This window comes from Pholis gunnellus (genome assembly GCF_910591455.1).
Source record: "Pholis gunnellus genome assembly, chromosome: 7".
In the NCBI taxonomy this organism is placed as follows: domain Eukaryota; kingdom Metazoa; phylum Chordata; class Actinopteri; order Perciformes; family Pholidae; genus Pholis; species Pholis gunnellus.
Genome location: NC_136533.1, coordinates 3,939,367 through 3,966,124, shown reverse-complemented (window position 1 = coordinate 3,966,124; position 26,758 = coordinate 3,939,367). Strand labels below are relative to the sequence as shown.

The 26,758-nt window shown below is 43.9% G+C and overlaps 1 protein-coding gene across 1 annotated transcript in view; it reads left to right on the top strand.

The window, feature by feature from the left end:
* lrriq1 (leucine-rich repeats and IQ motif containing 1) overlaps positions 1-26,758 on the top strand; it is a gene marked incomplete at both ends in the record, with an annotated part of 34,833 nt that overhangs the window by 5,194 nt on the left and 2,881 nt on the right. Inside the window, 18 exons of the mRNA XM_079163464.1 lie at positions 40-192; positions 362-512; positions 961-1,154; positions 2,787-2,914; positions 3,902-3,975; positions 4,421-4,514; positions 8,860-9,039; positions 9,837-10,106; positions 11,691-12,101; positions 13,095-13,131; positions 14,692-14,817; positions 15,472-15,561; positions 16,488-16,618; positions 17,466-17,555; positions 17,654-17,742; positions 24,275-24,377; positions 25,783-25,843; positions 26,406-26,526. Coding sequence (XP_079019590.1) covers positions 40-192; positions 362-512; positions 961-1,154; positions 2,787-2,914; positions 3,902-3,975; positions 4,421-4,514; positions 8,860-9,039; positions 9,837-10,106; positions 11,691-12,101; positions 13,095-13,131; positions 14,692-14,817; positions 15,472-15,561; positions 16,488-16,618; positions 17,466-17,555; positions 17,654-17,742; positions 24,275-24,377; positions 25,783-25,843; positions 26,406-26,526 — 2,503 coding nt within the window. The remainder of the gene's footprint in view (positions 1-39; positions 193-361; positions 513-960; positions 1,155-2,786; positions 2,915-3,901; positions 3,976-4,420; positions 4,515-8,859; positions 9,040-9,836; positions 10,107-11,690; positions 12,102-13,094; positions 13,132-14,691; positions 14,818-15,471; positions 15,562-16,487; positions 16,619-17,465; positions 17,556-17,653; positions 17,743-24,274; positions 24,378-25,782; positions 25,844-26,405; positions 26,527-26,758) is intronic.

Below are 26,758 nucleotides of genomic sequence, written 5' to 3'. Positions count from 1 at the left end.
AGACCTCTGAGCCCTGAAGCATCTCCGCCTCTCTTCCAGGTGACCTCAGTGACCCTGGAGGACTTGCCCGGCCGTGGCTTATCCACTCTCGCTCAGTGTACCCGACTCCGGTCCCTCACCCTCAGACGCTGTGGCCTCAAATCCCTGGACAGCATCAACCAGTTACCACAGCTCTGCTACATCGATGTGCAGGTGGATATTAAGTCGATGTAAAATCAGCTTATTGTCTTAATGCCACATTAAGTAATCCAAGATCTTTACTTCCTTCTATTTTGTGCCGTTGGATTTTGCAGATCTCGGTTATTATATTATAAGAGCCATATTGTGTCGCGTCCTAACGTCTTCATTTGCTTTGTCACAGGAAAACGACATCTCATTTGTCGACTGTGAAGATATGAGCAGCTTACGGGTTCTTCATCTCGGCCACAACAAGCTGACGTCCATCCACGGTTTGACCGGCGCCGAAAATTTGGACGTTCTGGACCTCTCGCATAACTCCATCACCCGCATTGGTGAGGACTGGAAAAAGTCCTCAAACACCTTCGGAAACATTAACTTTGATGTTTCAAATATTTGTCTTAAAAATATAAAATAGCAGAAAACAGATTGTTGTCATTATAATGGGATTGTGTCACATCTACAAGTTGTTAATACTCCACCAGAGGGCAGCATCTCTCTTCTTTTCTGCCTCCGTTCTCTTGACTACAATGTCCAGTGAAAAGTGATTTATTGACTGAAGTCAACTTGAGCCCTGAAGCTGAAGCCATAAATAGATATTGGCCAGGCAAGAGGATAATCGCATTGAATTGTATATTCAGCTACCGTAACATTTAGTTGTGGCTCACCTTTAAAACTCATTATTAGGTTTGTTTGTTTTCAGACATGCTTAAGCTTTGTTTACAGCTCATGTGCAGACTCTCCCTGTGTTGTACCCTCTCATTTGTTTTAACTCATCCCTAGCTGATCTGAAGTCCGCGAGGAGACTGCAGAGGTTGTCAGTGGACCACAACCAGCTGATCAGCACCAAAGGACTGAGGGACGTCTACACTCTCCTGCACCTGAGCTGCTCGCACAACCACCTGGCGAGCGTGGAGGGTCTGGAGAACAGTGCTCTGCTCAACACGCTGGATCTGAGAGGCAACAGCCTCACCGAGGTAAGAAAACCAGCGACCGCTGATCGCAGAAGAGCGCTGGTTCTGATGTCAGTGCTCCGTATTCAGTGAGATTTGTATGGAAACTGTTGATGGAGAGCGAGAGGCTTGTAACTCAACAGGTTGCATTAAATAAGGCAAACATCGTTCTGTTTTTATCTTGTAGGGATGTCAATAATTTGTATATCCACGGAAAATCAGCAAAACAAGCCAATTATGAAAAATACAAAAGATCTAAAACTTGAACTACTATATTTTTCATTTTTCTCATCAAGATGCAGAAACAAAATTACAATGCAACATTGCATTTATTGTTTTTTTAATCAGAAATCTACAATGTATTGGGACAGGTGTGATAACAAATTGAAATACCAAAACACCATTTATGTGTGTCAAACCATGAAAATAAACACTTTTGAGCTTTTCTTTCTTGAAGGTTTGACACACATAACAGATGTTAGTTTTTTTAAATACTTTTTTTATCACACCTTTCAATGTCAGAAATGTCATTTATTATGTATGTATGTATGTATGTATATGTATATATATTTAATTTTCTTATCACGATGCAGAAACAAAATTAGAACACAACGTTCCCTTTATTGCTTTGTAATCACTAACCCAAAATTAAAATACTGACTGGGATTAGTGAGATTAAATAATTATTTAAAAAAAGTTCTGTGCGTCAAACCTTCAAAATAAAATCTCAAAGGAGCACTCGAACAAACTTGAACCTTGAACAGCTGCTTTTTGTCAAAACACATTGCACCACGTTTCCCTGTGACTCTACAACTTAAAATCAGCCTTTTAATGAACATTTTCAAAGTTTACCCCACCTGTGGAAGAATAACAAAAACACGATCTAAAATTCAAGAAGAAATAGAAAATCTGTCACATAACATGATTTGACTCGCCCACTTCAACCCTGGACAGGTTTTAAGTGGAGGGATAAAATAAAGAAACGTCTCCCCACAAATGCCTCCATCAACCATAAAAAGGATGTGATGTAACAACCTCAATGTAAGTGATCTGAGAGCGATGGAGCTTTAGTGTAATATGGCACATTCCTTTTTCCAACATAAGATACTCTTAACAGCAAATTTGCAAGTTGAATAAAGATGAACTTTGACCTGAAAACATAAAGTACTTGTTGGACAGGCTTCATTTCACACCATACCAGGGCCCTGTCACCGGCACACCTTTAATGAAAGGCACTAATTAATGTTATTAGTTACTTTACAGCTACGTTGGTTAAAATGTCCTCCATGAGAATGCTCTGTAAGCGACAGTTGGAGAGAATGTCCAACTACTGACACTTCTCTTTCTCTTTCTTTGGGAGATTAACTCGCTGCTAATTGATTGATGAGGCAAAGTCAAGAAAAAGAAAACATGCAAAATAGTTAGCATGATAATGTTTATTACTTAAGTATTTCACGAGGCAGCCCTTGATCGCAGCGTGGGCTGAACACGTGGCCGACACTAATGGCCGTAAACACAGCAGGACTAAAACAGCTGACATTGATGGAAAGGGTCATTCAGCCGTCGCTGGACCAGCAGCAGCAGCAGAAAGTTAGTGTAACCCCACAGCGTGGCCAGTGTTAACTGACAACTTCACCCCGTTTCTTTTCCCATCAGCCACCCAGCCTGAACAACCAGGTCCTCCTCAGAGAGCTGCATCTAGACGACAACAGCATCTCCTCCCTGCAGGGCCTCACCGCCTGCTGGCTCCCCCTCATGCAACATCTGTCCGTGGCCCAGAACAGGTTTATTCCTCCAGTCTTTTCTTTCATTTTATTGATTTTTTTGAATCACCTCCCCTTACATTGAAAATATTATTGATATTAACAATAAACCAAACTAAATACATGAGGTCAAATAGGCAGTGTTAAAATTAGCATACATGTAGGACACATCAACACCAGGCACACATGCATACAGTACACCATGGCAAAGTTTGAAAACCACATTACCTTTGCAAAGGTGCGCCAAATATTTTCTCAGTAGCCAATCAGAGCAGACCATTCGGGAGGGGGGTTTAAAGGCGCTAAAGTGGAGAAAAAGTGTGTTTGTTAAACATCAAAGGTGCAAGATCTGAGATTGGAGGCATTTCCATTTTGTTTCTCAACTTCTCTCAATATGTCAGCAGCTAAAAGCTAACGGTGCTAACAGCGCTAACAGTGCAAACGAGCTAACCGTGTTTACCTGAGGGCGAACCATGAGGTTCTATGGTACTGGACGGCTTCATCAGCTGTCGCCGCCTTATGAGATGACATAACCATGATGGGACACGCCCACATACACTAACATGCACTGAAAGCACGGGCGTCCTGCCTGTGTATGGCAACAAAGCTAAAACTCAGATTACTACACACAGAGGGAGAGAGACATCTGTCTCTGCTCAGGTAGACATAAGTCCAATATACCTTACAGGTAATAGTTGTTTGCTGCTATATTAATGTATATTAATTAACACAAAATTCAAGTATGACCCTGAAAATTAGAATATATTCCCTTTTAATAGATGCAAAAACACATTATGGGTTTAATTGAGTGTCTTTGCATAAGGCCTGCATATTTTAGAAGCACAAAGAAGAAAACAACACATGCTGCAATTTTTGTTTTGTAAACTAAAAAGTTGAAGTGACTCATGCAACTGGTCACATATCAGAATGTTTCTTTGTTTAACAGTGACATGAATATTAACTTCAGATGTAGCACATAGCTTCATCATTTTTTTCTCTGTGTCCTAGAATTACCCAGCTGCCCCCCATGTCTGATTCGGTGTCCCTTGCAAATCTGGATCTTCGATTCAACTGCATGTCAGGTAACAGATTGTCCCGATTAAACGGACCATATAAATCCCATTTCCTCATCGTAAAGGCATACGTACCTCTACTGTGCATGTAATGCGGGCAAATTTAAAACCTGTGTTGTTTCAGCTTTTCCAGTCCCGTACTCCCACACAGCACCAGATTGATTTCACTTACTTTCAGTTACAAGAGCTATAAATGTACATGCACCAAAACCTTTTAGGCACCCATCTATTTTATATGATGCTGTTGCATTCAGATTGGCTCTCTGCTGGCTGTCCATGCTGGAGTATATGACTCCATGGAAATAAGATGCATTGGTTCGCAAGTCTGTGGAACACATCTCCATTTAATTCACCCATTCTACGTAACTCTGCATAACTAGATGAGACACTGGTGAGAGTGAAGAATAATCTGAAAAATAGACATTGACAAGTTGTTTTCCTGCTTCTCCCTCAGAGCTCCAGAATGTGTGTGAGAGTCTGGAGGGATGTGTATTCCTGCGAGAGGTCCACCTCACAGGGAATCCTCTTCAGCAGGAGAGTGGCTGGAGGTAAGGCGATGGCTGGGTGGTGGGGAGGTAAGGCGACGGATGGGTGGTGAGGAGGTAAGGCGATGGCTGGGTGGTGAGGAGGTAAGGCGATGGCTGGGTGGTGAGGAGGTAAGGCGATGGATGGGTGGTGGGGAGGTAAGGCGATGGATGGGTGGTGAGGAGGTAAGGCGATGGCTGGGTGGTGAGGAGGTAAGGCGATGGCTGGGTGGTGAGGAGGTAAGGCGATGGATGGGTGGTGAGGAGGTAAGGCGATGGATGGGTGGTGAGGAGGTAAGGCGATGGATGGGTGGTGAGGAGGTAAGGCGACGGCTGGGTGGTGGGGAGGTAAGGCGATGGATGGGTGGTGGGGAGGTAAGGCGATGGATGGGTGGTGAGGAGGTAAGGCGATGGCTGGGTGGTGAGGAGGTAAGGCGATGGATGGGTGGTGAGGAGGTAAGGCGATGGATGGGTGGTGAGGAGGTAAGGCGATGGATGGGTGGTGAGGAGGTAAGGCGATGGATGGGTGGTGAGGAGGTAAGGCGACGGCTGGGTGGTGGGGAGGTAAGGCGATGGATGGGTGGTGAGGAGGTAAGGCGATGGCTGGGTGGTGAGGAGGTAAGGCGATGGATGGGTGGTGAGGAGGTAAGGCGATGGATGGGTGGTGAGGAGGTAAGGCGATGGATGGGTGGTGAGGAGGTAAGGCGATGGATTGGTGGTGAGGAGGTAAGGCGATGGATGGGTGGTGAGGAGGTAAGGCGACGGCTGGGTGGTGGTAAATTCATTGTTTTCGGATGTGGATGTATCTCCTTGTAAAACTAATCAAGCGGTGCTGTTAGATTAAGCTAATTTGAACGTGAACGTGCACTCTCCAGATTTTCTGTTCACCTCTGTAGCACCTTCTCCTCTGCAGTACCTGCCGCACAGTTTCAAATCAAGATAGTGTTATTCGAAATTTCAGCAGTTCTTTCTGGAAATTCTTTGGCCACAGGTGTCAGTTTCTTCTTCCTTTTGCTCCGAAATGTCGCTCGCCGTGACGGATGTTCAAAGGAACATACCAGCGAAGAAGCCAGCATTTCTTTATCACACATTCGGTCTCCTGGCTCAGGTAGTCTAAACATTCCAGCAGAACGCAGGCCTTCCTGTCCACTTCCCAGGATTAGCACTGTGATCCGCGTCCGCTATTAGATTACCGCGTCGCGCCACCGACATCTGTGCTTACGTACGCCTCACTAAATGCTCGTAATTCCCAAAATATTGATACAACAGAAAAATCAATTATCTTTTCAGTGTCAATTTGCTCATTCACTTATCGTGCCTAAATATTTCACCCAAGTTAGGACGCTTGCAGTGAGTTTATATGAAAAATATGCAATGACCACTCGTATTCTTCATGCGTCTGTTGGCCTGTCATGAGCTATGACGTCAGCTGTTACAGCTTCGTAGAAATTGTTTAGCTCCTCAGAGCTGCTCACACCCATTTAGTAACAGCAAAATATGAAAAACTATACTTTGCTTTCCCCGAATGTTTCGATTTAGAAATTATTACATGATATCATAACTGAGAATGTCAGTTGCACATGAAAAAAAACATCCCTGCCTTTTGTACTACTGACTAGTTGGTTGGTTTTTTTATTGAGCAGGGACAATGCACAATACATATATTATGCTAAATTAACTATTAATATTAACTAAAAAGCTCATTTTCATCTGTGGGCCCTGGGTGGAGTCCATAAGTGCTGCGCAGGTTCAATACCGTCGGCAGTTTGAACATAACATTTCTGTTTTTATTTGTAGATTTTCATGCTTCTCGGGTTATTCTCTGTCCAAAAAACATCCTCAAAACACGGGTTACTTGTGGACATTTTTCATTTTCTTAAGCCTTAACTGAGCCTTAATATTTCATTGAACTTTACTTAACCTCCAATGCCAACAGTGGAATTAACCCTCTGTATTTCCACACGCATGCCCCCGGCCCTTTCATCCCGAGCCAGTGATAACACCGGCTAAATTAAAGCACCAAGAGGCAAGCGCTGAGAATTACGCTCCCTGTGTAGGCAGCCCCTGATCCAGGAGACGTGGAAGAAGAAAACACTGGGCCTGATTAATCACTTTAAGAGCATGTGGGTCGGAGGAAGTCTTCACTAAATGAAATACGGACTTGTGCTCGTACGAGGCTGGAGAATTAAGATGAAGGAATGTGAGCCAAGAACAGTGTTGCCCTCAGAAAGGAGGATGGAATTTATATTAATTTTTGGAAAGGATCAGGTTGAAGTATAGTGAATGTAGATATAGCTGCAAGGAGATTCATAGCATCTTAATTGTGAGGCTTCTTAATTTATTTGTTTGACTTTAACCTTTTTAAATACACATTTTGCTCCAAAAGAAAAAACGCTTTATGCATCAAAAAGACTTTTGAGTGTTTAGTGCAGAAGTCGTCACAGCACAGAGAGAATCGTCAGCCTGAAAACTCCCCAATTATTTACTCCATCGTAAACATCCACGTCGATGGCATCCAATTATTTGTACATAGGTCTGCTCTGCGTCCTCCCAAGTGTGTCTTAAGTGGCGTGCATTCCCAAATTGAATTACATTCCCCACCTCAATGAGCTCATGTAACCGTCAACAGGTCCTATTTGGGTTCGGAGCTTCATTTGAAGACAGCCAGCCAGACGACATGCCCGAAGGGTAGGAACCTAATCCCCGATCTGTGTCGGAGAGACCAAGTGGGCCACATCAAAATACGTATCCCTCTGACAGCGCACAGACTCCGTCCTTGTGTTATGTTTATCTCAGGGTGGCAGCGGGGACGGGAACGCTCTGCATGCTATCGGAGGGCAGTATGAACCATTTGTACGGGTTGAAATCCTCTGCAAGGGTCTGAAGAAAAGGGTTTATGATCCAAATCGGAATCAGAAGGTCACCACGTTTACTCCTCCGTCAGCTTTTTCTCACTGGATACAACGCTTTGCTTTCTGCTTCATCTTTATTGGTTGCACCGTCAGTAGTTATAGTGCATAGACTGTTGTGAACTAATGATCATTACAGTAAAATGGAGCCGTGTTTTAAATGTTCCAGCGAGATATACCCTTAAAAATCCAATATAGGCATCTTGAGATATACATGTAAAGAAATACAATAAAGGGGTTAATAAATGCTCCAATATTCACGCAATGAAGCTATGAGCTGGTGAAATGAAACATTCACCCTCAGAACATATTTCATAAACAAGAAATAATGGTGCTCTGGGAATCAGTTTTGAAAAGCCCAAAATGTTTAAAAAAGAAATCGACTTTGTAGCCTGAAGGCTTGTATTTTTACGGGTTTTTACTGTTGCTGTTCCCTGGTGTCCTGTAGAGTTTCCAGCTCCACATTTTCCCACTGAACACAGACCACATTTGGCCTCCACCAGTGGATGCTCTGAGTCTGTTTCTCTGGCAGATAGTTGGGATTCCTTCTGCTTGGACATCCTTCGCCTCGGGCGGCAGTTACCTCTCCCCCAGACTCACAGCCACTCGGGGCTCCCCTCCACTTTGGAAGGCTGACGCTACCTAACGTACGCCACGGGAAGAGTTCTTATCCAGAGCTGCTGTGTAACTACACTTTAAGAGAACAACATCTTAAAATGTATTCTCTCAAAATGTGCAGTGTAGCCAGCATAGAGAGCATCACTTACGATAAGTGACCCGAAACAGTCTCCTCTTATTTGTCAAACTAAACAGTGAACGAAAGCTTTAACCCTTCAGTGTTAGAGAAACGTTGAGCTATACAGATAGAAATATGGGTTTACAACCGTTTGGTAAAAAGCTTGTTGTCTTGTTCCTTCTCGTTGACTGAAACTCTCTCCAACTTGAATCTCATTTTGAAAAATCTCTCAGCCAAAATTTCAGCCTCTTTTTTTTAGTTATGTTAATGCCGCAATCGAAAGCCTTCATTTTCTTTGCATAAACTTTAGTTTATTCAAACTCACCAAGCTGTTTGTATGCACTGCAGTGGCAAAGAGTGCATCAATAAATACTGTTCTATTATGTAGAACTACCAGCAACAGCAGTTATCTCAAACGACTGAACGTGAGGTGAATGTGTGTGTGTGAATGATGGATTTAAATATATTAGAAAGCTTCATTATGTTTTTCAAATAAATTAACTGCCAATATGATATTATGGTTTTATTTTTTATTTGAATAAGATTTTTAAAACAAACGTGTTCATAATCATATCGTTTTTTGTTTTATTTAAATACATAAAACAAAAAACTAATATTCAAAATATATATTTCTAAGCTGAAAATTGTGTTTTTCCATTTAAGTAGACTGCTTGTAGTAAAATACTTTTTATTGATATTATAGTAACACAACTCTCCTCTTCAGGTCCACTCTGCAGAGAGCAGTGCCCGGCCTGAGGGCCGTCGATGACCAGCAGGCCGACTCTTTCCTGACGCCCCCTGCTGCTCAGCAGGTCAGCCCGGCCTCAGGCAGCTTCCGAGAGTTCTGTCAGGCTCAGCTTCAGCAGACTCTGGATTTACAGCAGCAGCACAGCAGGGAGCTCAGGTAAGAGACGGACTGACTGCGTGGCTCGTGTGTGTGGATGAGCGCAGGACTTAGCAGCGGCCCACGAACGTGGTTGGATACGGTCACTCCAAAATTTACGGTTCATATTTTCTGAACTGAAACGTCCACAGAGCTGTTTTCTGAAGCAGGGAAGGAGGGAAAGGATCAACTCATTTGTGATTTGTTCATTCAAATTTGGCTTCAAGGTGTCCCAATAGAAAAAGGGTAATGAATGGTAATGTACTGTAGTTCCAATGTCACGGATAGCATATTAATTACACACCAAATTACCTAAAAATCCACCAAATTACCAGAAAATCGAAAGTTTTCCTTAATAAAAATTACGCTTGTTTATTTATCAGTACTATACGTTCGATGGTAAGTTTAAGAAAAAGAGAGGAAAAAAAAGTAATGAACAGGAAAGGGTGGAACCATAAAGGGAATTATAACACACTTGGAAAGAAAAATGAATTTGGATTTTGGATTAGGAAACCGGATAAGATCATATAAATCACTGCCACCCTGCTTACAAGAGGTCGCATTACACCTTTCATCTTGTGCTGATCAGCCTGTCAGACAGACAGACACGAGGCAGTCATGGAATGTCAGCCATCTTCTTGTTATGTCTGATACACAGGGCGTAGTGAGCCTAAAGACAACGTCCATCTATTTTCACAAGTCCTTCGGTGTCACTGGCCTCTGCACACTTTGACGCTCCCGTGCGAGACGGACCACCAGCACTTGAAACGGTGGTCGACTTTCTGCTTATCTTCATGACCCCCTTCCAAATTACACAGCACAAAAGATGAAACGTGGCCGCGGCTGCCCCACGCGGGTCACACCGAGGACTCCTATGGCTCGGGGGGGGTAGCGTGGCGCTCCCTTGGCTTCACCCCTCACTGTGTGCCCTCTACCCCCCCACCCCCCCGGCCTCTGGACAATGAGCCATTCTGCCGGCTTTGCAAGGACCAACACAGCCATTTAACCCCTTGGCCTGACCTTGTGTCTGACGGAGGTTTAGAGGAGGTGAGAGGAGTGCCACACGCCGGCCCGCTGGTGACTGTAAGGTGGGAAACCATGGGGTTTACCAGGGGTATGGTTTCACAACATTTCACAACAGGGTGCTGAGTGGAGGCTGAATCCTCTGTTCCTTACAGAATGCCTCTATTTTATACCTACAATGGACTTTTTTATAAATTTAGCTGGGCAATGAAAATCTCCTTTTCTTTACACAAACATAGAGGTTTGTAAAAAAACGTAATAAAAAGTATTTCTGTGTCCGAGAGAACATGTATGATAGAGAAATCCATAAAAGAATATGTGAGTTGTTTTTTTATGGGAAAATAAATGTCTTGCTGTTTCTCACTACTTCTAATGTTCTGTATTCCCGTCCTGCTCCTGATACCAAACCTAAAGCAGTAGAACAGAATTCAGTTTGGCAGAAATGTCCTGAAATATAATTGAGAAGACAAGTAACCAAAGGGGATTTTTACGTTTTCTATTTGTCCCATTTCCCAGTCAAAAATAACTTATATTAAAACATTTTCAAATATTTTTTTGATCATTCCTGCTCTCTTATATCAGTGGTATACATGTCGACGGTGACCCTGCAGTGAACCAGCAGGTAGGGGGGGGGGGGGGTCAGTGGGGTCACAATCCTCTTGGACCTCCCGACTGCCCTCTCTCTTGTCCCACTGAGAACGAAGAGCCGGGTCTTTGTGGAGAAGAAGCTGCACTACCTAAGGCTACTGGCCCTCCAGACCGGCTGGGCACTGAAGCGTCTCTGCCCCCTCAGGGAGCCGGAGAGCCAAGCTTTTGCTAATAGATTAATTAAGTTTCCATTGAGGTGGCTTTGTAGTCTGTTTATCCCCTCAATGAAAGAGACATTATATGGAATTAGGGCACACACAGAGCAGGCAGGCTACTCACACACACACACACACACACACACACACACACACACACACACGCACACACAGAGCAGGCAGGCTACACACACACACACACACACACACACACACACACACACACACACACACACACACACACACACACACACACACACACACACTCAGTTCATTCACCTTACCTCGGATGAACTGGTCAAGAATAAAGACTAAATATCACCAAAATCTGATAATTACTCTGACCGTCATGTGTTCTGAATGGTTCAAATTCATAACGCCACAGATTCTTTTTTTAAAGAAATAAATAATCCGGGAGAAAATACTGCTTGTGTAGTTTCTTTATTATAGCTATGATTTTTCTTAATAAAATCGAAAAATACATTGTTTTCAAAAAGGTTTTCTTTGTACTGTTGGTAGAGTGATTTAATCTGTACTGTGCAGAATCCACCCCATACAGGTTTGAACTTGTCCAATGACCCACAGCTCTGAGATAATTTACTTATATTATTACTCGTCCCAATAAACCCAATCAATGAATCAAAGTAACCACAAATTAAGTCAAAATCTACTTAAAACTGACATGAACATCCTTTTAAAAAGGGAAACTGCTGCTTCTAATATACATCTATGTTTGTGCAGCCGTGGTGAAAAGGTTTAGTTCACTAATGTTTAATCAGTGCTGACGTTGTAAGAAGAGAGTATTCTGACCTAAAACAGTGTGTTTTTATGTGCGAATGTTCACAGCAGTGCCTCGTCGTCCATGGATGCTGTGAAGACCTCCTGCCGCCACCTCACTGAGGTCCTGCAGCTGGCTAAGGACCAGAGATTTGCCCATGAATATGGTGACACCACTGTGGCCGACACGCACAGGGCTGCAGGCCGAGCGACACCTGAAGAAGTGGACAGTAACCGTGCTGAGAAGCGCACTGAGCACACAGAAATGGAGTCCGCTGGAAAGGTTCCACTAGTTCTTCCAACCAGAAGAAGCTACTGGAGTCGACATGACACATTCGACCCCGTTGGTCCAAAGACGGGACCAACGGTTAGCAAAGCCATCTCTGGTAGTGTTCCCTCCTCTGCAACAAAGATGAAAACAACTTCCTCCAGTCTTGAAGTGGCACCTGTGTCCAACAATCGAGACCTGGACCTTCAAAAGTAAGTCACGTTTTTGGCCTGACAGAACGACGGCCGATATACAATAGAGCGTTTTCAAAGAGAAAGCATTCGTTTATGGTCTTTGATGATCGTGCGCCAGCTATGGGTTGTATCCCAATGATATGACGCAATATGAAGCCGCGATATCTCCTTTTCCTCCTTTTAGGCCTCCTCGGTATTGTGCATGCTGGCTCACTGCCACTCTCACGGGAATGTCACAGGGCAACCGTTGGTGTTCTCAGTATTACTTGTGTATGTCCTACAATGACAAGTCCAACGGTCTGCTGGGAAAGAGGCCTATAGTGTCAACTTCTGTGCATGTCGACAACAGATCTCATCAGTACGTTTGTAATGAAAGCCTCCAAATTCTTTCATGCTACACAAGTGGACACCGCTGACTTAAAGCAAACAACCACTTTTTTATTATATATAATTATTTTTATAGCAGCATAGCGTTTTATTAGTTTCTGCTGCAGAGCATTCGTCATCATTGGAGCCTCCTCTGTGTGATTTACAGCACAAAATGTCGAACATCTTATTCATTTTAACACGCAGCTTTATCATTAACGGCGCACTATCTGCGGGAGGACGATAGATCTTTGATATGAGGGGTGGCTCTGGACAGGCTGGAACTCTCCCGAGTCCTGCTCTCCAGATGTCTGCTCAGAAATAAATTCACGTCTTTCGAAAGACGAAGGTGCTATGACATCATGTATATCCCTCACTGTGTGTGTGTGTGTGTGTGTGTGTGTGTGTGTGTGTGTGTGTGTGTGTGTGTGTGTGTGTGTGTGTGTGTGTGTGTGTGTGTCCTTTTTGGAGCAGCACAGCAGCAGTCGTGATTCAGCAGCTGTGGAAGAAATATAGACAGAAATGTGGGAGCATCAGCAGCCTCTCCACGGCCGAGAAGGGAGGAGGAGGAGGAAGAGGAGGAGGAGGAGGAGGAGGAGGAGATGGAGTAAAGCCAGAGTCGGGACCTTCCTACGTTGACGGCAGCGTGGTTGGCCTGGATTATGCAGCGACTGTCATCCAGGTGAGACTGTTGGACTTCTGTCCGACATTACTGACCTTTTTGTTTGACTTACTATACAGAAGGGAAGTCCAACTAGAGTCAGGCTCAACACATGCAAGGTTTCTTTCTCATTTACCCATTTTTGCATCTTCCACCTAAACAGTTTCCCTCTGATACTATTTTGAAAAGAAACCGTTACTGTACGTACGGGAAATGAACAACTTCCTTATGTGTAGTATGGCAGCTATGTTATAAAACAATAGTCCAGATGGAGCAGAGTATGTGACTTACGCATCCTACCAAACATCCCACAGAGCGTGAGAGGACAGAGACTGCCAGCCCAGATTGGTTTCACAGATACAAATGTCGAGCATTTTCTCTCTCCCAACACTGCAGCAACAGGCTCTGGCAGTCATTTGTTCTGAGCTTGTACAGTGCTGGAGACAATGGTCTGGCTAAGTCTGGCTGTGTAAAATCTGATCTGAATTGAATCAACCTATTTGTTTTATTTTGCTAATAATTGTCGATTTGGAGAGAGTTCAGTCAATCCTAATCTATTAGATCTTATTTAGTCTAAGGAAATCTGCATTAGAGCAACTAACAATTTAGAGATAAAAGATAGACATAAGAGAGAAGAAATGATCAAAAAAAACATATGGTCTACATTAAATTGGTTGATTCTATTTTTTGGTTTATTTATTAACCGTGAAGTCTGTGGGAAGAATGGCCATCCCCCTGTTTAAGGTGACGCCTTCAGGTTGCTTGTTTCGTCTGCCACTAAGGTCTTTAAAAATGAATAAACAGAGAAAAAGCAGAACATTTAAGAAGCTGGAATCGTCAAATGTAGTTCTCATTTTACTGAATTAAACAAACAAAGTTTCAATATTTCGCAGCTTAGCATAGAAAAGACACTGCTTGTTAACCTCAGTGTGTAATTAAGGACCTCACTGCTGCAACTAGAATGTTCTAGTATTGTGGCTGAATATCTGAAAATGTCCATTTCCACCGTTGAGCATCCATTTTCAGGCCTTATATGTGCAACGGAGGCTTATTTGGCTAATCCTCTGTATATATAGGTTGTAAACTGCTGTTCTGAAAAACATGCCGCTCAACACTTCTCCCCGATCCCCTCTCAACACAAAGTGTTTGATGAGTCCTTTAGGGCTCTCTAAGGGAGAAGGTGGGGGCGGTGGTGGAGTACAACAGTGTGTGTGCGTTTTGGGGTGGGGGTGGGGGTGGGGGGGGGGGATCGGGGGGGGTTGGGATACGGAGTGATTAATCAGATTCCAAAGAAGTACGGTAGTAAGAGTTCTAGGATTCCTGCTCGGCCCAACTTGAAGTGAAGTGTGCCCCCCGCAGCCCGTTGGGAATTGGAGGATTTAGAGGCACACTGGAGCTCCATTTGTCTCGGAGCCCGGAGTCACGCAGAGTTCAGACAGCAGAACACTCAGCAATTAAAAGAGAGGTTAACATGTTTTATCTCTCTAATGGGATAACACACAATATTTACGTTTGCCTCGTGATTCATGGAGGTTGTTTTTTTTTTCTTCTTCTTACCATTTCTTCTTCGGGTACCTCCAGGCGTTTTGGAGGGGCTTCGCTCTGAGGAGGAGGCTCGCATCTGCTCTGGCTGCTGTCACATGCCCCGACGCCGGAGAGGACGACACCTTCGAGGAGGTGGACGTGGATGAATTTGTCTTTGATGAGGTATGCACACGAGTTCACGCGTTCCTCACAATCGTGGTTTAGTGATTCCTTAACTCAACGACTGTATCGGACGCACAAACCTGCACAGAGGACGATACACACATCTATAAATGCACAAGTATACTTACCCAACAGTGTTTCCATACACAGCCACACAATCCTGCACATATGCACATCTGCAACAACACATACGGAGACACAGAGACATAATAATTATAATATATATGATTACTTGCACACACACACACACACCGCACACAAAACCATATACACACATCTTTATGAGCTACCATTTTAACTTGTTCTTGACACTGAAGACCTCCTTTCATTATATTATAATATATACATTATTATGCTTTTGTATTATATGTTTGGATCTGAGATCACCTTGCTTTGTTCTTCTTCCCCTGTTGCCATCCAGAAACATTCACCATTTGACAGTCAGTAAACTTTAACATTCCAAATGTGTCCAAGTTCATTTCCTGTTGCAGTGTATGTGAATGACATACACTGACAGGAAGTAAACTTGGACACAAGCTGCTGCCAAGCAGTGGAATACTGTTGTTGCGGTCTATATATATATATACTGTGTATGTATATTTATATATATATATATTTATTATATCATTTTTATTTATTTTTTATTTCCAAAAGGCAGCGCTGGAGAAACCCTGGACATTGTCGTTTTCTGAGGACTTGCCTCCTGGACGTCACCCTGCATCAGAGCAGCCTCTGTCTGTGAAGGTGAGGAAACAGGGACATTGGTTGATACTCTTAACATGGTGGTAATATAGTGGAAGTGGCTAGAAGTGAATTTTGGGAAACACCAGCCCCCTGTGTGATGTCAGTGGAAGAGTTATTTTCTTGCCCTGTCCCTGTCTCATCTGGGTTATCGCCCCCTCCAGGATTTGTCTCACTCTCCCTGATTGATCTTTAAATGTACTCTCTCTAAAAACAAGATTATTTCCTGGAGGGGGCTGAAGGTTGCTCTGCACCAGCAGATGTCATTTTTCACGCTGGCAGACTGTCGTCCCCCCCCCCCCCCCCCTTCATTTACCTCTCGTTGGATCTTTTCTTTGGAGCGTGCTCAGTGCTGTACATCATGGTGGCCGGTCTAGGCCAGCTGATGGGGTGCAGCTGTCGTGATGGCCGGGCCTCAGTGTGTTGACGCTGAGGTACACATCAAAGGCGGGGATGAACAATTTAGCGCTTCCACAAAGAGAAAAGGGGATCTGCAGAGACATTAAGCTGTTAGTTTGACTTACATAGGGGCATTCCTTGAGTGTAAAAACGGTGCGAGCCAAATACCTAAAAAGAAAACATGCTCACATTTGAGTGGACATTATTGTATCCACTATATTTCATTTTCCCATTTATTCAAAATATACTGGGGGCTGTATGTTGTCCAGACAGAGATTAAGCTTTTCCATTCAGAGCTCCAGCATTACAGCTTTCTGAACACGTCTCAAATGAGGATTCAGTTTTTACTCTGGCAGATGTTAACATTTTAAATCTAAAAGTAAACAACCGCTCCAGTAAATGAAAAACTCTTTGGCAGCTATATATATATATATATATATATATATATATATACCTCTGCCTAAGAAAAACAAGCTATTAAAAAAATACTCATAAATTATTGCTGACACTGATTCATGTATGTGTTTCAGCCTCCTGGGCACTTTCCTGAACCCTCCCAGTACATCCTCCCAACGCCTGTATGGAGGCCAAAGCAGGCCTGGCTGCCTGGAGAACAGGTGGACTCTGCTGGACAGAGAGTTTCCCCAGAGAGCTCCAACAGGTAGACCAACCCACCTAATTATAAGCCTAATTACTGTAGTTACAGCTACAGTAAAATGTTCTTTTTGTTGATATCACAACAATGCTGTGTGAGTGTGTACACGGTAGAAAATCAAAGTCACAGTAAGTTGGTGAATACATTGAAGGCGTTAGCCAGAGATCTTATATTCCTCATATTCTCACTTTCAGTGGACAGAATCTACCTGGATCACTCTGACATTCTGACACTGACATTGTAACATTCATGTGAATTCAACACAAAGCAAATGACAAAGAATGACGATTGTGTTTCCTCAGTAGACTTGTGCAAAAGACATGAAATAGTATTTGTTCCAGTACCAAAGTACATGCAAGTTTGTATTAAAGTGCGATAGATACAGTAACACAATATTAAACAGATAATACTAAGCAAGCAATACACAAAATCAACCACACTTTCTCAAAAGTTTCTCAAAGTCAAGGAAGAATCCTTAAACGGTTGAATTTAAAGAATGCTGAGTCAATCAATCAATAATCTAATTTAAAAATCTGTTCTGACTTTTGTTTGCTCAGCGGCAGACTCAGAGTCCAGCGAGCTAACCCACAAGCAAAGAGGGCAGAGAGGACCTGCCCGACCAAGCAAGCACCCTTGACTTTGAGAAGCACTCTGTGTCCACGTCTAAAATAGTGTCCTGTTGGATCGATAATGTAGCCGTGAAGCGAAACACTCGAACCTCACTGTACCAGTAGGTTCAGTAGCCAATAGGAGACCGTTCTTCTGTTTTCAACAGGTGCCATATCAATATGATGGTTGATAAATATGTGTGGTCATATTTCTGAATTTCTGCATTCTATGATCTCCTTTTAAGGACTTTTAATGATTTCAGCAGCAAATCTCCTGCTTCGACGTCAGTGCTCAGCGGTCTCTCTGAAAGATCAGAAAAGATTCTGGAAGAATGGTAAATCCTCGTCTCATCGTGCACTGTGTCTTCTGTAAAATGTGTGTGTGTGTGTGTGTGGATTTCATTGAGTGACCTTGTGTCCTCGTTGTCTCCAGGGGCTTCACCGACAGCCACACAGCTCTTCTGATGCTCAAGAGAGCTCAGAATATGAAGTCGAAGACGCAATGGCAGATGAAACGTAAAGGTGAGTGTGTGCAGAACGGAATGGATATAAATATACACTCGGTTGCCAGTTCATAAGGTACACGTGGATAAAGTTTAGCTTCTATTATTTCGTCCGCCTCATTTATATCAATGAGTATAGGCTAAATAACAGAAACACCTCTTTTCTTTTTCTGGTGTAATATTTCAGGTCTAACCGACTCATTTTCATACATTATACGATATGAAATATGAAAAATGTAAAGATTATGAGGGCTGATCAGAAGCCTAACATGCAACGCTTCCTTTGTTCAGTCACCCTTCTACACCTGAACTAATGTGTCTTTCTGTCTCTTCATCCCTAACATTTTAACACCAAATATTCCTCACAATATGGAAGGAACTGCTGTTGGGACATAAATCCATTTTCTAAAAGTGGGGAAAAAAAAATAAAAATCCACACTCGATTTTGCCTCTTTTCATCTTCGTCTTTCACCCGCGCTTCAGCGGCGAACCTTTCCACCCCGTGTATGTTAACGAGCCGTAACGGACAGCAGGAGCCAGGCCCTGTCGCCTCCTATTGGGCCTTTTTTAAGAGCCTGCAAAGGAAATAAAGATTGCCAGGAAACCTCTGGACAAGTCATCCCGTGATGACTTTCATTCCGGTTCATTGTAGTGGTCGGGTGCGTCTGCGGTGAAAGGTGACCTCACCTCCGCTCTGCACCGAGAAACAGTAGTCCTGCCGCGATTATCATGCCACCGTCATGTAGAGGCAGGCTGCTCTTTGATCACAATTGCGAATGCATGAGTCCAATGGCGGGGGCTCTTGTCATCTTGCTCCACCGACACACCGGTCTATGTCTGCACTAACTCCTAATGGCATCTTCCATTCCACAGTGGAACCAGAGCTCTGTTCTAAATGTTTCAGAATGTTTGGTCCTGGTTCTCTGCTTCTGGTTTTTGGCCTGCCTTGTCCTTCTTTGACCCCCTTTCTCTCTCTCTCTCTTTCATTCTCTCTCTCTCGCTCTCTCTCTCTGCTAGATCCCTCCGTCCGTCTTGCCCTCAGAAACGGCAGTTACCCGCTGGGTCCAGTGGCGGCACGAAACAGGCCGGCACAACACAACAGGAGTGATATAAAAGGTAAGATCTGAGACCTGTTACACATTTGGTAACCCTGCAGAAACACCAGTGACGAGTCTTTCTTAAGCCCCTTTCCCAAAGGACATACAAAAACACTAACACCCACTAACATCTGGCTTTTGTCTTCAGTGGGAATGTTTACAATTGATATTCATTTATTGTATTTATCGGCTACACCTCCAATCGGCAGTGATGGAAACATGACACCCGGACACGCACATTTTCTCGTTGCGATGCTATGTGACGTGCGTTGAGGTGAATATATAATAAATAAAATCGACACGGATTTAGGCAATCGTTATAATTCATTAACATACAAAACATACGATTAATATGTTCTCCTCAAAGCCACCAGACTCCAGTCAGACAGTCATCGATACCTACAAACCTGACAGAAACAAAGTAAAACTCCTCCTTATCTTTTCACTGTTCGGCTCTGGTTGGGTCGGAATGAACTCTTATTTCATCGAGTTAGTTGTGAAAAGAAACCGCCGTTAGACTCCATTGACCAAAACAGTTATCTGACCTCGCTGGTCATTGTAAAAAAACACTTAATTCATACTCGACAGAAACAAAACTCATCAAAACCGTCTTAGTTTGTCTTTCCAATATTCCAACAATCAGAAACTCTGGTTTGAGAGTAAAAAAAGAGATGGAATTAGTAACGGATAGTAAGAAGTAACCGCCGCAACTTTGTTTGCCGTCTACGAACCCTTTCTCTGGTGCATTCATGACGTTGAACTTGACACAACAGAAAAGAAAACCCAAAGACACACATGTCCAACGTTACTGGCAAAGGCGAAAGAGTCTTTCGCTTATTTGTAGTAGGTTTTCCCAGTTTTAAAATAAAACCTTCATTCACGCTAACTTTAGTGGAAAAGTTGTCTAAGTCTGACGTGAACATCTGCTTCAGACCTGAGACTGGTGACTCAATTCGGACTGATTTATTACAACCGTGTTATTATTTTCAAAGTTTAGGCAATTGTTTCTATCAGTGAGAATAACATGGACTCACTTATGTTGTTGAGATCTGGCAACACAGCGACATGACCGCAATGACGTATGAAAGTCTGTCATGTTTCTGGACAAGAAGCATCAGCAGTAAGCGATCACACATTTGTTTTTTATCAAGAGGATTATGGCCATAACCGCACATACAGAAATAAGACCCAGGTAGTAGGAAAGTGGAATTTCTCTTTCAATATGCGAGCATAACCTACTTCACTACATTTGTATTTTCCAGACGTTTTCTGTTTCATATAGCCAAAAAGGTTTAAACTTATCAAAGATGACGCTTTTTCTTCCTCAAGGCGTAAACTTTATTGTTATTAAAAACAATCGTCAAAAGAGTCCACAGGTTGGCTTTGGTGCAAAGTAGTCTGATAGTGCGAGATGAGGGAAACTTCTCCCTCCATCTGTCCTGCTGTGGCCTCCTGCCCTGCCCCGGGGTGGAGAGATGATCTGGCATTGTGACGTCCACAGCCAGACTTAAAAGGGAGGGAAGAGCTGGAGGGAGGGCAGGATGGGGGGATGGGGGTGGGGAGGGAGGGAGTTGGCTTTTATCATGCCTGTCTCCGTCTTTCCTCTGCACCCCGACCCCCCCGCCCCCCCCCCCCCCCCCCACTAGGGTCAAGGCCTTACATCCAGAGAGATCCACGGTCGCTTGCGGTCATCCAGCAGTCAGAGTGACGCTGGAACCAACAGCGTTCTCCACCAGGCAGCGAAGTGACCGAGTCCAGCTCTGCCATGAGCATGAAATAGCCCTGAATTAGCTGTGGAGAAACAGTATGTTTGCTTGTCATTTCATGTTACAGTTTAAAAAAACAAAAAGCTTAAACTTTGGGATGTTTTCCGTTCCACTTTATCTCTGTTGGGCGGATCGCTTTAGTACTTTGTTTGCAGAATAGTTGTGAAGGAGTCGCCTCGTTTCCCTCAAAAGTGATTCACTGCTGTGCAGCCAAAGATCGAGCAACAACTCCAAACTTCTAAAACACTTTCATCAGTCAATAACTTTTCTTTATTATTATTACAGTATCATTTTGTTATCACGTGTTAATTGTGAACTTCTGGTGTATAATGTCAAGTGTCTGACACTGTGATCACTGACACTGAAATCGTGTCTGAGCACAATATAAGCTCTCAGCCAACTGGCAGTCCAGGGCCGGTTCCATCCAAATGACCGATTTCAACAATATCTCCAGTTCTGTTTCTTTCCGATGTCCTTATCCCTCCTCTCTACGCACGTCCAGATAATTTGTCAAACAGTTCTGGTGTTCTCGAGCAATGAGGTGAAGCGGCTACATCAGCTGATAAAGGAACGGGGGTCACTTGTTAGAACATCGCCCTCCCCTCCTCTGCTTAATGCTCCTTGTTCCTCAGTCGTTTTTTAAATTTTTTTATATTCAACTGAGAGGGATCCTGTAAAACGTGTAACTCTAACCAGCTCGGTTCCAGAGGAGACCACTCCTGCTGCCTTTTTACAGGGTGACCATGAGGCGGCGACGGCGGCGGCGGTGCGTCGCCGCTCTCTGTAAACGGGGCCCGAGCCAGCCTCCCCTCCTGCTCCCCTGGTCCTGACCTGTGGGAGGCACCCCCTCCTCCGGATCCATCCCCAGTGCCCGGGGACTAGCCAGCCCGGCCCGGCCCAGCCAGCGCTCCCCGACAGGGGCTAACGTTTCAGGCTTTGAGTCAAGCCCTCCTTCTGGAGGTGATTAGCCCCAAACCCATGACAGATTCTTTCCAAGATATCCGACGCGCCGTGTTTATTTTATCCGAGCTCTTTGTGTGGATGTGCTGGACATGAGTAACCCACTTGAAATGGGTATCAGCTTACATACCCAGAGAGGGAGATAGAGAGGGAGAGAGTGGAGCAGAGCCACAAAACATTTTCTTTTAGAGGCAAAAAAATGTAGGAATACACCACCCTATTTTTTTTTTTTGTAGATGGTTTGTATCATCAAGTGTCTGGGTGCTGCAGATGTTGAAGATGTTGTGTGCCTCCAAGCGCTTTCTCCTCGTTTCGCCTCTTACTTTCCACCAACGCCTTGCACTCACCCCCCCCCCCCCCCCCCCCCCCCCAGGCTAACACACACCCCCTTCCAACCTCCTCCTTCCATCCAAACTGCGATCCAACCCCGCCAAACATCCGTCCTCATGTCAGAGGGACAGGCGGGTATATATTTTTATTTCAGCCTGGAACCCCTACCTCCTGAGCACTTAACTCGATTTCACACTTCAAATCATCTACAAAGTCCGGCTGAAACACAATCATCTTGTTTACCATCCATCATCCAAAATAACTTAACGTCAGGCTGTTTACCACCATTCATGTGCATTCAATTTCAGCCCCGTATTCTCAGGGCTTCTATTTATCTCAGGCAGCGGAGCTCCCTTCTCATGGTATGTGTTTGAGATGCACTGGAACATGCAGAGCCAAAGTACTGTTGAGTCACTCACAGGGACAGACAACAGACTAAAACCACTGCGATCCTTCTTCCACTCTGCAAATGCCGTGAAAACAAGGCTCACAAAACCAGGTGAGGGTAGCCGTAGCTTAGCTGTTTTGAAGTCTTATGGGACACGTTTGAAATATATCAGAGCCAAGTTTCATGCTCTTTAGGGCGGATTTAGTACAAGACTACATGAGCAAAACAGACAATCCAACAATCCCACCTCATTCTGGATGGTTGTGCGGAGGTGAGAAGCAGCGATTGAGCTTCTTCCTTTTTTCATTCTTTACACAAATACATCCGTCACACTAGTTTGTTTTTAAGCACACTGAGACCTTAACACCTTAACACTTGTAAACATTTCTTGGAAAGTGACTTTGTGCTTCAACTTACTTGCTGATTTACCATAATTGATGTAAATGATGTGTATGCACAAAAGTCTTAATGTGCAATACAGCACGTACAAATAAAGTAGTTTTGTCAATCTGAACCTTTGGCTTGTTTATAACCTGGTTGTTTCCAGTCTGATGCTCATCAACTCATTCACGGCACCATCTCACACGTTTTTAAGGGTCGGCACTTTACTGTGGCCTTCCTCCTCCTCCTCCTCCTCCTCCTCCTCCTCCTCCCCAAGTCTCTGATAGTATGTCGGAGCTCTCCCCTCGGCAGGGACGAGATCGCCTAATGTGCTTAAGAGCCTCTCTTAACAGGCGTGACTCCTACAGCCCCCCCCCCCCCAACCCCGATGTCCTGGAGGAGCACTGGAGGGGGACTCAGGAGGTTGTAAGGGGTCAGGAGGGGGCTTTCGTGGAGAGTTCAGAGAGGGAGAGTGAGAGGAGAGTCTCCGTGCTACTGGAGTGCAACATAAATGTGACTTTTCTTTTAAATCTTGCTCATCTTGTATCACTGCGTACACACACATAGCTACATTCCACCTCTCTCCTGTGATGATTTAACATTTATCATCAGTCTTCCTTTGTAACCTTTAAACTATCCGTACAGGATCCTATGATATGGAACACAACCCTTGTTTGGAGTGCTATACTCAGTGCAGTGGATGACCAAGTTGCTGTTTAAAAAACCATATTCCTCTGAGTGTTTTTTGCTCGACTGCCCGTTCCCCGTCACTCTGTGTACTGTTGAGCTTTGGGAAGTGCGAGTAGCCACTTTCTGGCCTTTGCTGCCCCGGGGGGGGGGGGGGGGGGGGGGGAGCATCTATCACGTGACATTTTTAGTGAGGCTTCTCAATTAACCCATGAAAACTGTAAAACTTCTCTTCTCCTTTTTTTTTTCCTTTTTACAGCTCAGTAAAAGCAAGTAAATGACTTAAATAAATGCATCATTAGTTCCAGCATTGGCCTGTCAAAAGTCATTATCAGTTCACACCCATCCACGGCAGCCTTACTGTCAGCGCAACATAAATGTTTACTTTGAATTACGATCTTATTATGGGATTTCAGCTTAGCTCGTAAATCAGCGGCCTCTCAGACGTCTTTCTTTAACAAACTGTTGGAACATTGCTTGGATTACATTTTTACAGAAGAACCACAAGCTCCAGCAATTGTCGGAAAAAGCAGATCATCTCCTGTTGCATCTTTCAGCAACTTTAAACGCATTATAATATAATAACACCCCAGAGTCCTCCAAACAAATACACCACCTTAAGCCCAAACATAAACGCCGGGAGCTTTGACCACTGACTCTCCCAGCGCTGGGAACCCTGGCCGGCTGTGATTACAGTGAAACATGTCAGACGTTGCTGCAGCTCAGAGCTGTTTATTTGTTAAGCATGTTAACATAAATCCTTTACTACAGTGTTGATTGAGCCTCTTGTCATTTCGAACCGTCACCGCAACGTTCACTGATTAAGCAGCGCACTCATTCTTCACTACCGTTGTCATCAAGGATGTTATTTCGCCGACAAAAGGAGTTGGAGAAAGGAAAAAGAATCGCATGTGACGTTGATTTGTTTTCTGTCGAGTGCAGGTCGCGAGGCTGAGCCGGGCCTTCAGCGCGCAGAGAAGGTGGAGCGAGTGAAACGAGCGCAGCAGTGGCTGCGGACCCAGGCTGCTCATCCTGACTCAGAGAGGTGAGGCGAGAGGTTTTGCTGGTGTTTAGATTTGAGTCTCTGTTATTTCACAGCGAGGTTTGTCGTAAACTGAGTTTCATCAAAAGCAAACATTTTAATGCTATGAGCAACACAAATGTACTTGTTTTATTGTGGAGGTGTGAGAAATCTCAAAACGTGGGCAAATACAGTTTAGTAAAATAAAAACTATTTGCATGGCTCCATGCCATCCATGATTTTTTTTAAAATCTTGGATAAACTGATCCTTTAATGAGTTGCTAAAGTTTTTGGCATACTTTCTTAAAGACGCCCTGCTTATATGTTTTACTTGTTCTCTTTGGGATAATAATCTGTCTGATATGGTTTTTCCATCAAATAGTTTTGATGTTTTGAGTTAATGATTAAAAATCTCCTACTGCTTCCGCAATAAATAATGCAAAATCTTTAAATACACGGATAGTTTTCATCTCAAAAGTTGAACCGCTGGACACAAGATGTCTCCTTCTTCATGCACATCAGACGTCCAAGTAACAACAGACCCTTTTACAGATGACGTCATCAAAAATATTGTCAAATATGTTGGCAACGGAAGTGACGTTTTCCCCAGCCATCCAGAAGAGTTAGCAAGCTTTAATAGCTGCAAGCTATTAAAGCTGTTGACTACCACTGGACAGATGAAACTCAATAAACCTCTGAGTCCATGTCACGATGTTTGACGTTCTGCACATGACCACCGATAACGTAGTTGGAAGCATCTAGTGACTTGTAGCTCGCAATGTCTCGCTGGTGTAACGTTACACACTGGGTTTCTCCACCAAACACGTGTATATATATATATATATATCTGGTCACTAACTATTGGGCCACTTGCTTATGTACTCTACACACTCATTAGGAGCACACGGATCTGGAAAGTCAATTTGTTGAGGTTGCATTCTCCATCTGTGGTGGTTAATGCCCTTCAGAGCAAGACAATCTATTGCACTCCGCCGGGCTTCCGTAGCCAGACTGCGTGCTTCACTGACATCATGGTTCACAAACTGTCAAATGGTCTTTAAGTAAAACACATTTTTGAGTCAAGAGAGACTTTTTTTTATTTCTAGTCATTACTTTTAAAAAGCGGTGGGTGTTATTATTATAGTATATTATTATAGTATGTGTTGAAATTGAGTTATTTGTTCAGTGCCAAAGGGCAAAGTACCAGCAAAACAGCAAAAGAGATAGAACGCATGGAGGTGTCTGTAACGGGCAGTGAGCATGTAGGCCTGTGCTACGCTCTACCTAACCAATGGACATTAAGATGATCGTGCACCTCATCTGTGTTTCTGTTATGATATGTCTGAGGTAATTGCATCGAACTGAAAAGGGGAAACTGCTGAATTGATCTGAAAATGTTTATGTTTTTTTTACGTTCTCTTATCCTCAGCGTGCATTTCTTACCGGAGATCAGCTCAGACGTCCTGAATGGAGGCAGAGTGCAGCTCGTGGTGAGTTCACCCGCCTCTTGTTCCCCCCTGCAATACATTGTGGAGGGGGGGGGGGGGGGGGGGGGGGGGGCAGTTGCATGTATGTGACATTATGCAGTATTTACATTCACCAGTCAGTCATGTCCTGCGCTGTAGGTTCCCTCTCCTGGAGCCTGTCTCATCAGCTTCCATTTAAATGAGGGGGGGTTAGTCTGAGGTTTAGCTCCACAACGACACTTTCAATTGGATCAACTAGCTGCAATTTCTTCATTTTGCTTGCAGAAATCCCAGTGTCACTTTGGAGCAGTTTTCCTGGACCCGTGAACGATACTGATGCTCGTGAGGTCTTTGAAGTCGGGGAAACTGCAGGTCTCCCTGCGCCGTTATAGAGCAGCTTGAGTTATGATCACTGGCAAGAGGAGCCCCCCCCCCCCTCCTGTTTCTTAGATATGTTCAGACTGCATCGCTGCCAGTTGTTGGATGTTTTTAATTTTTTTGTTTTTCAAAATGCTGGACTGCTTGCGTGACACGCGTCACGTTGGGGGCTCATTTACGTGTGTTTTGTGTGTTTCTGTGTGTGCAGGCCGACCCGGGATACACAGCGCGTCCACGTCACGCCAGTGGATCGCAAGCCAACGACAGTTCAGCTGCCCGGCCCTGCAAAGAGCACAATTATCCTCACGCAAGCTTCTTGGGTCCCGCAAGTGAGTCTTGTGAACTCCACAGTTGTTTTTCTACACAGAATGTAATCTGTTACTGGCAACTTTGAACAGAATCCCCAAAAAAAACATTCCGAAAATGTTCTGAAGACTCAATTACACTCTTAACGTAGATTTGTTTTTTTAACCTTCTCTCACAACAACTGGCAATCCAGATAAATGGTCACAGAGACATTTTTTGCAGATGCTTAATTTGAACTTAAAGTTTGTCAGAGGG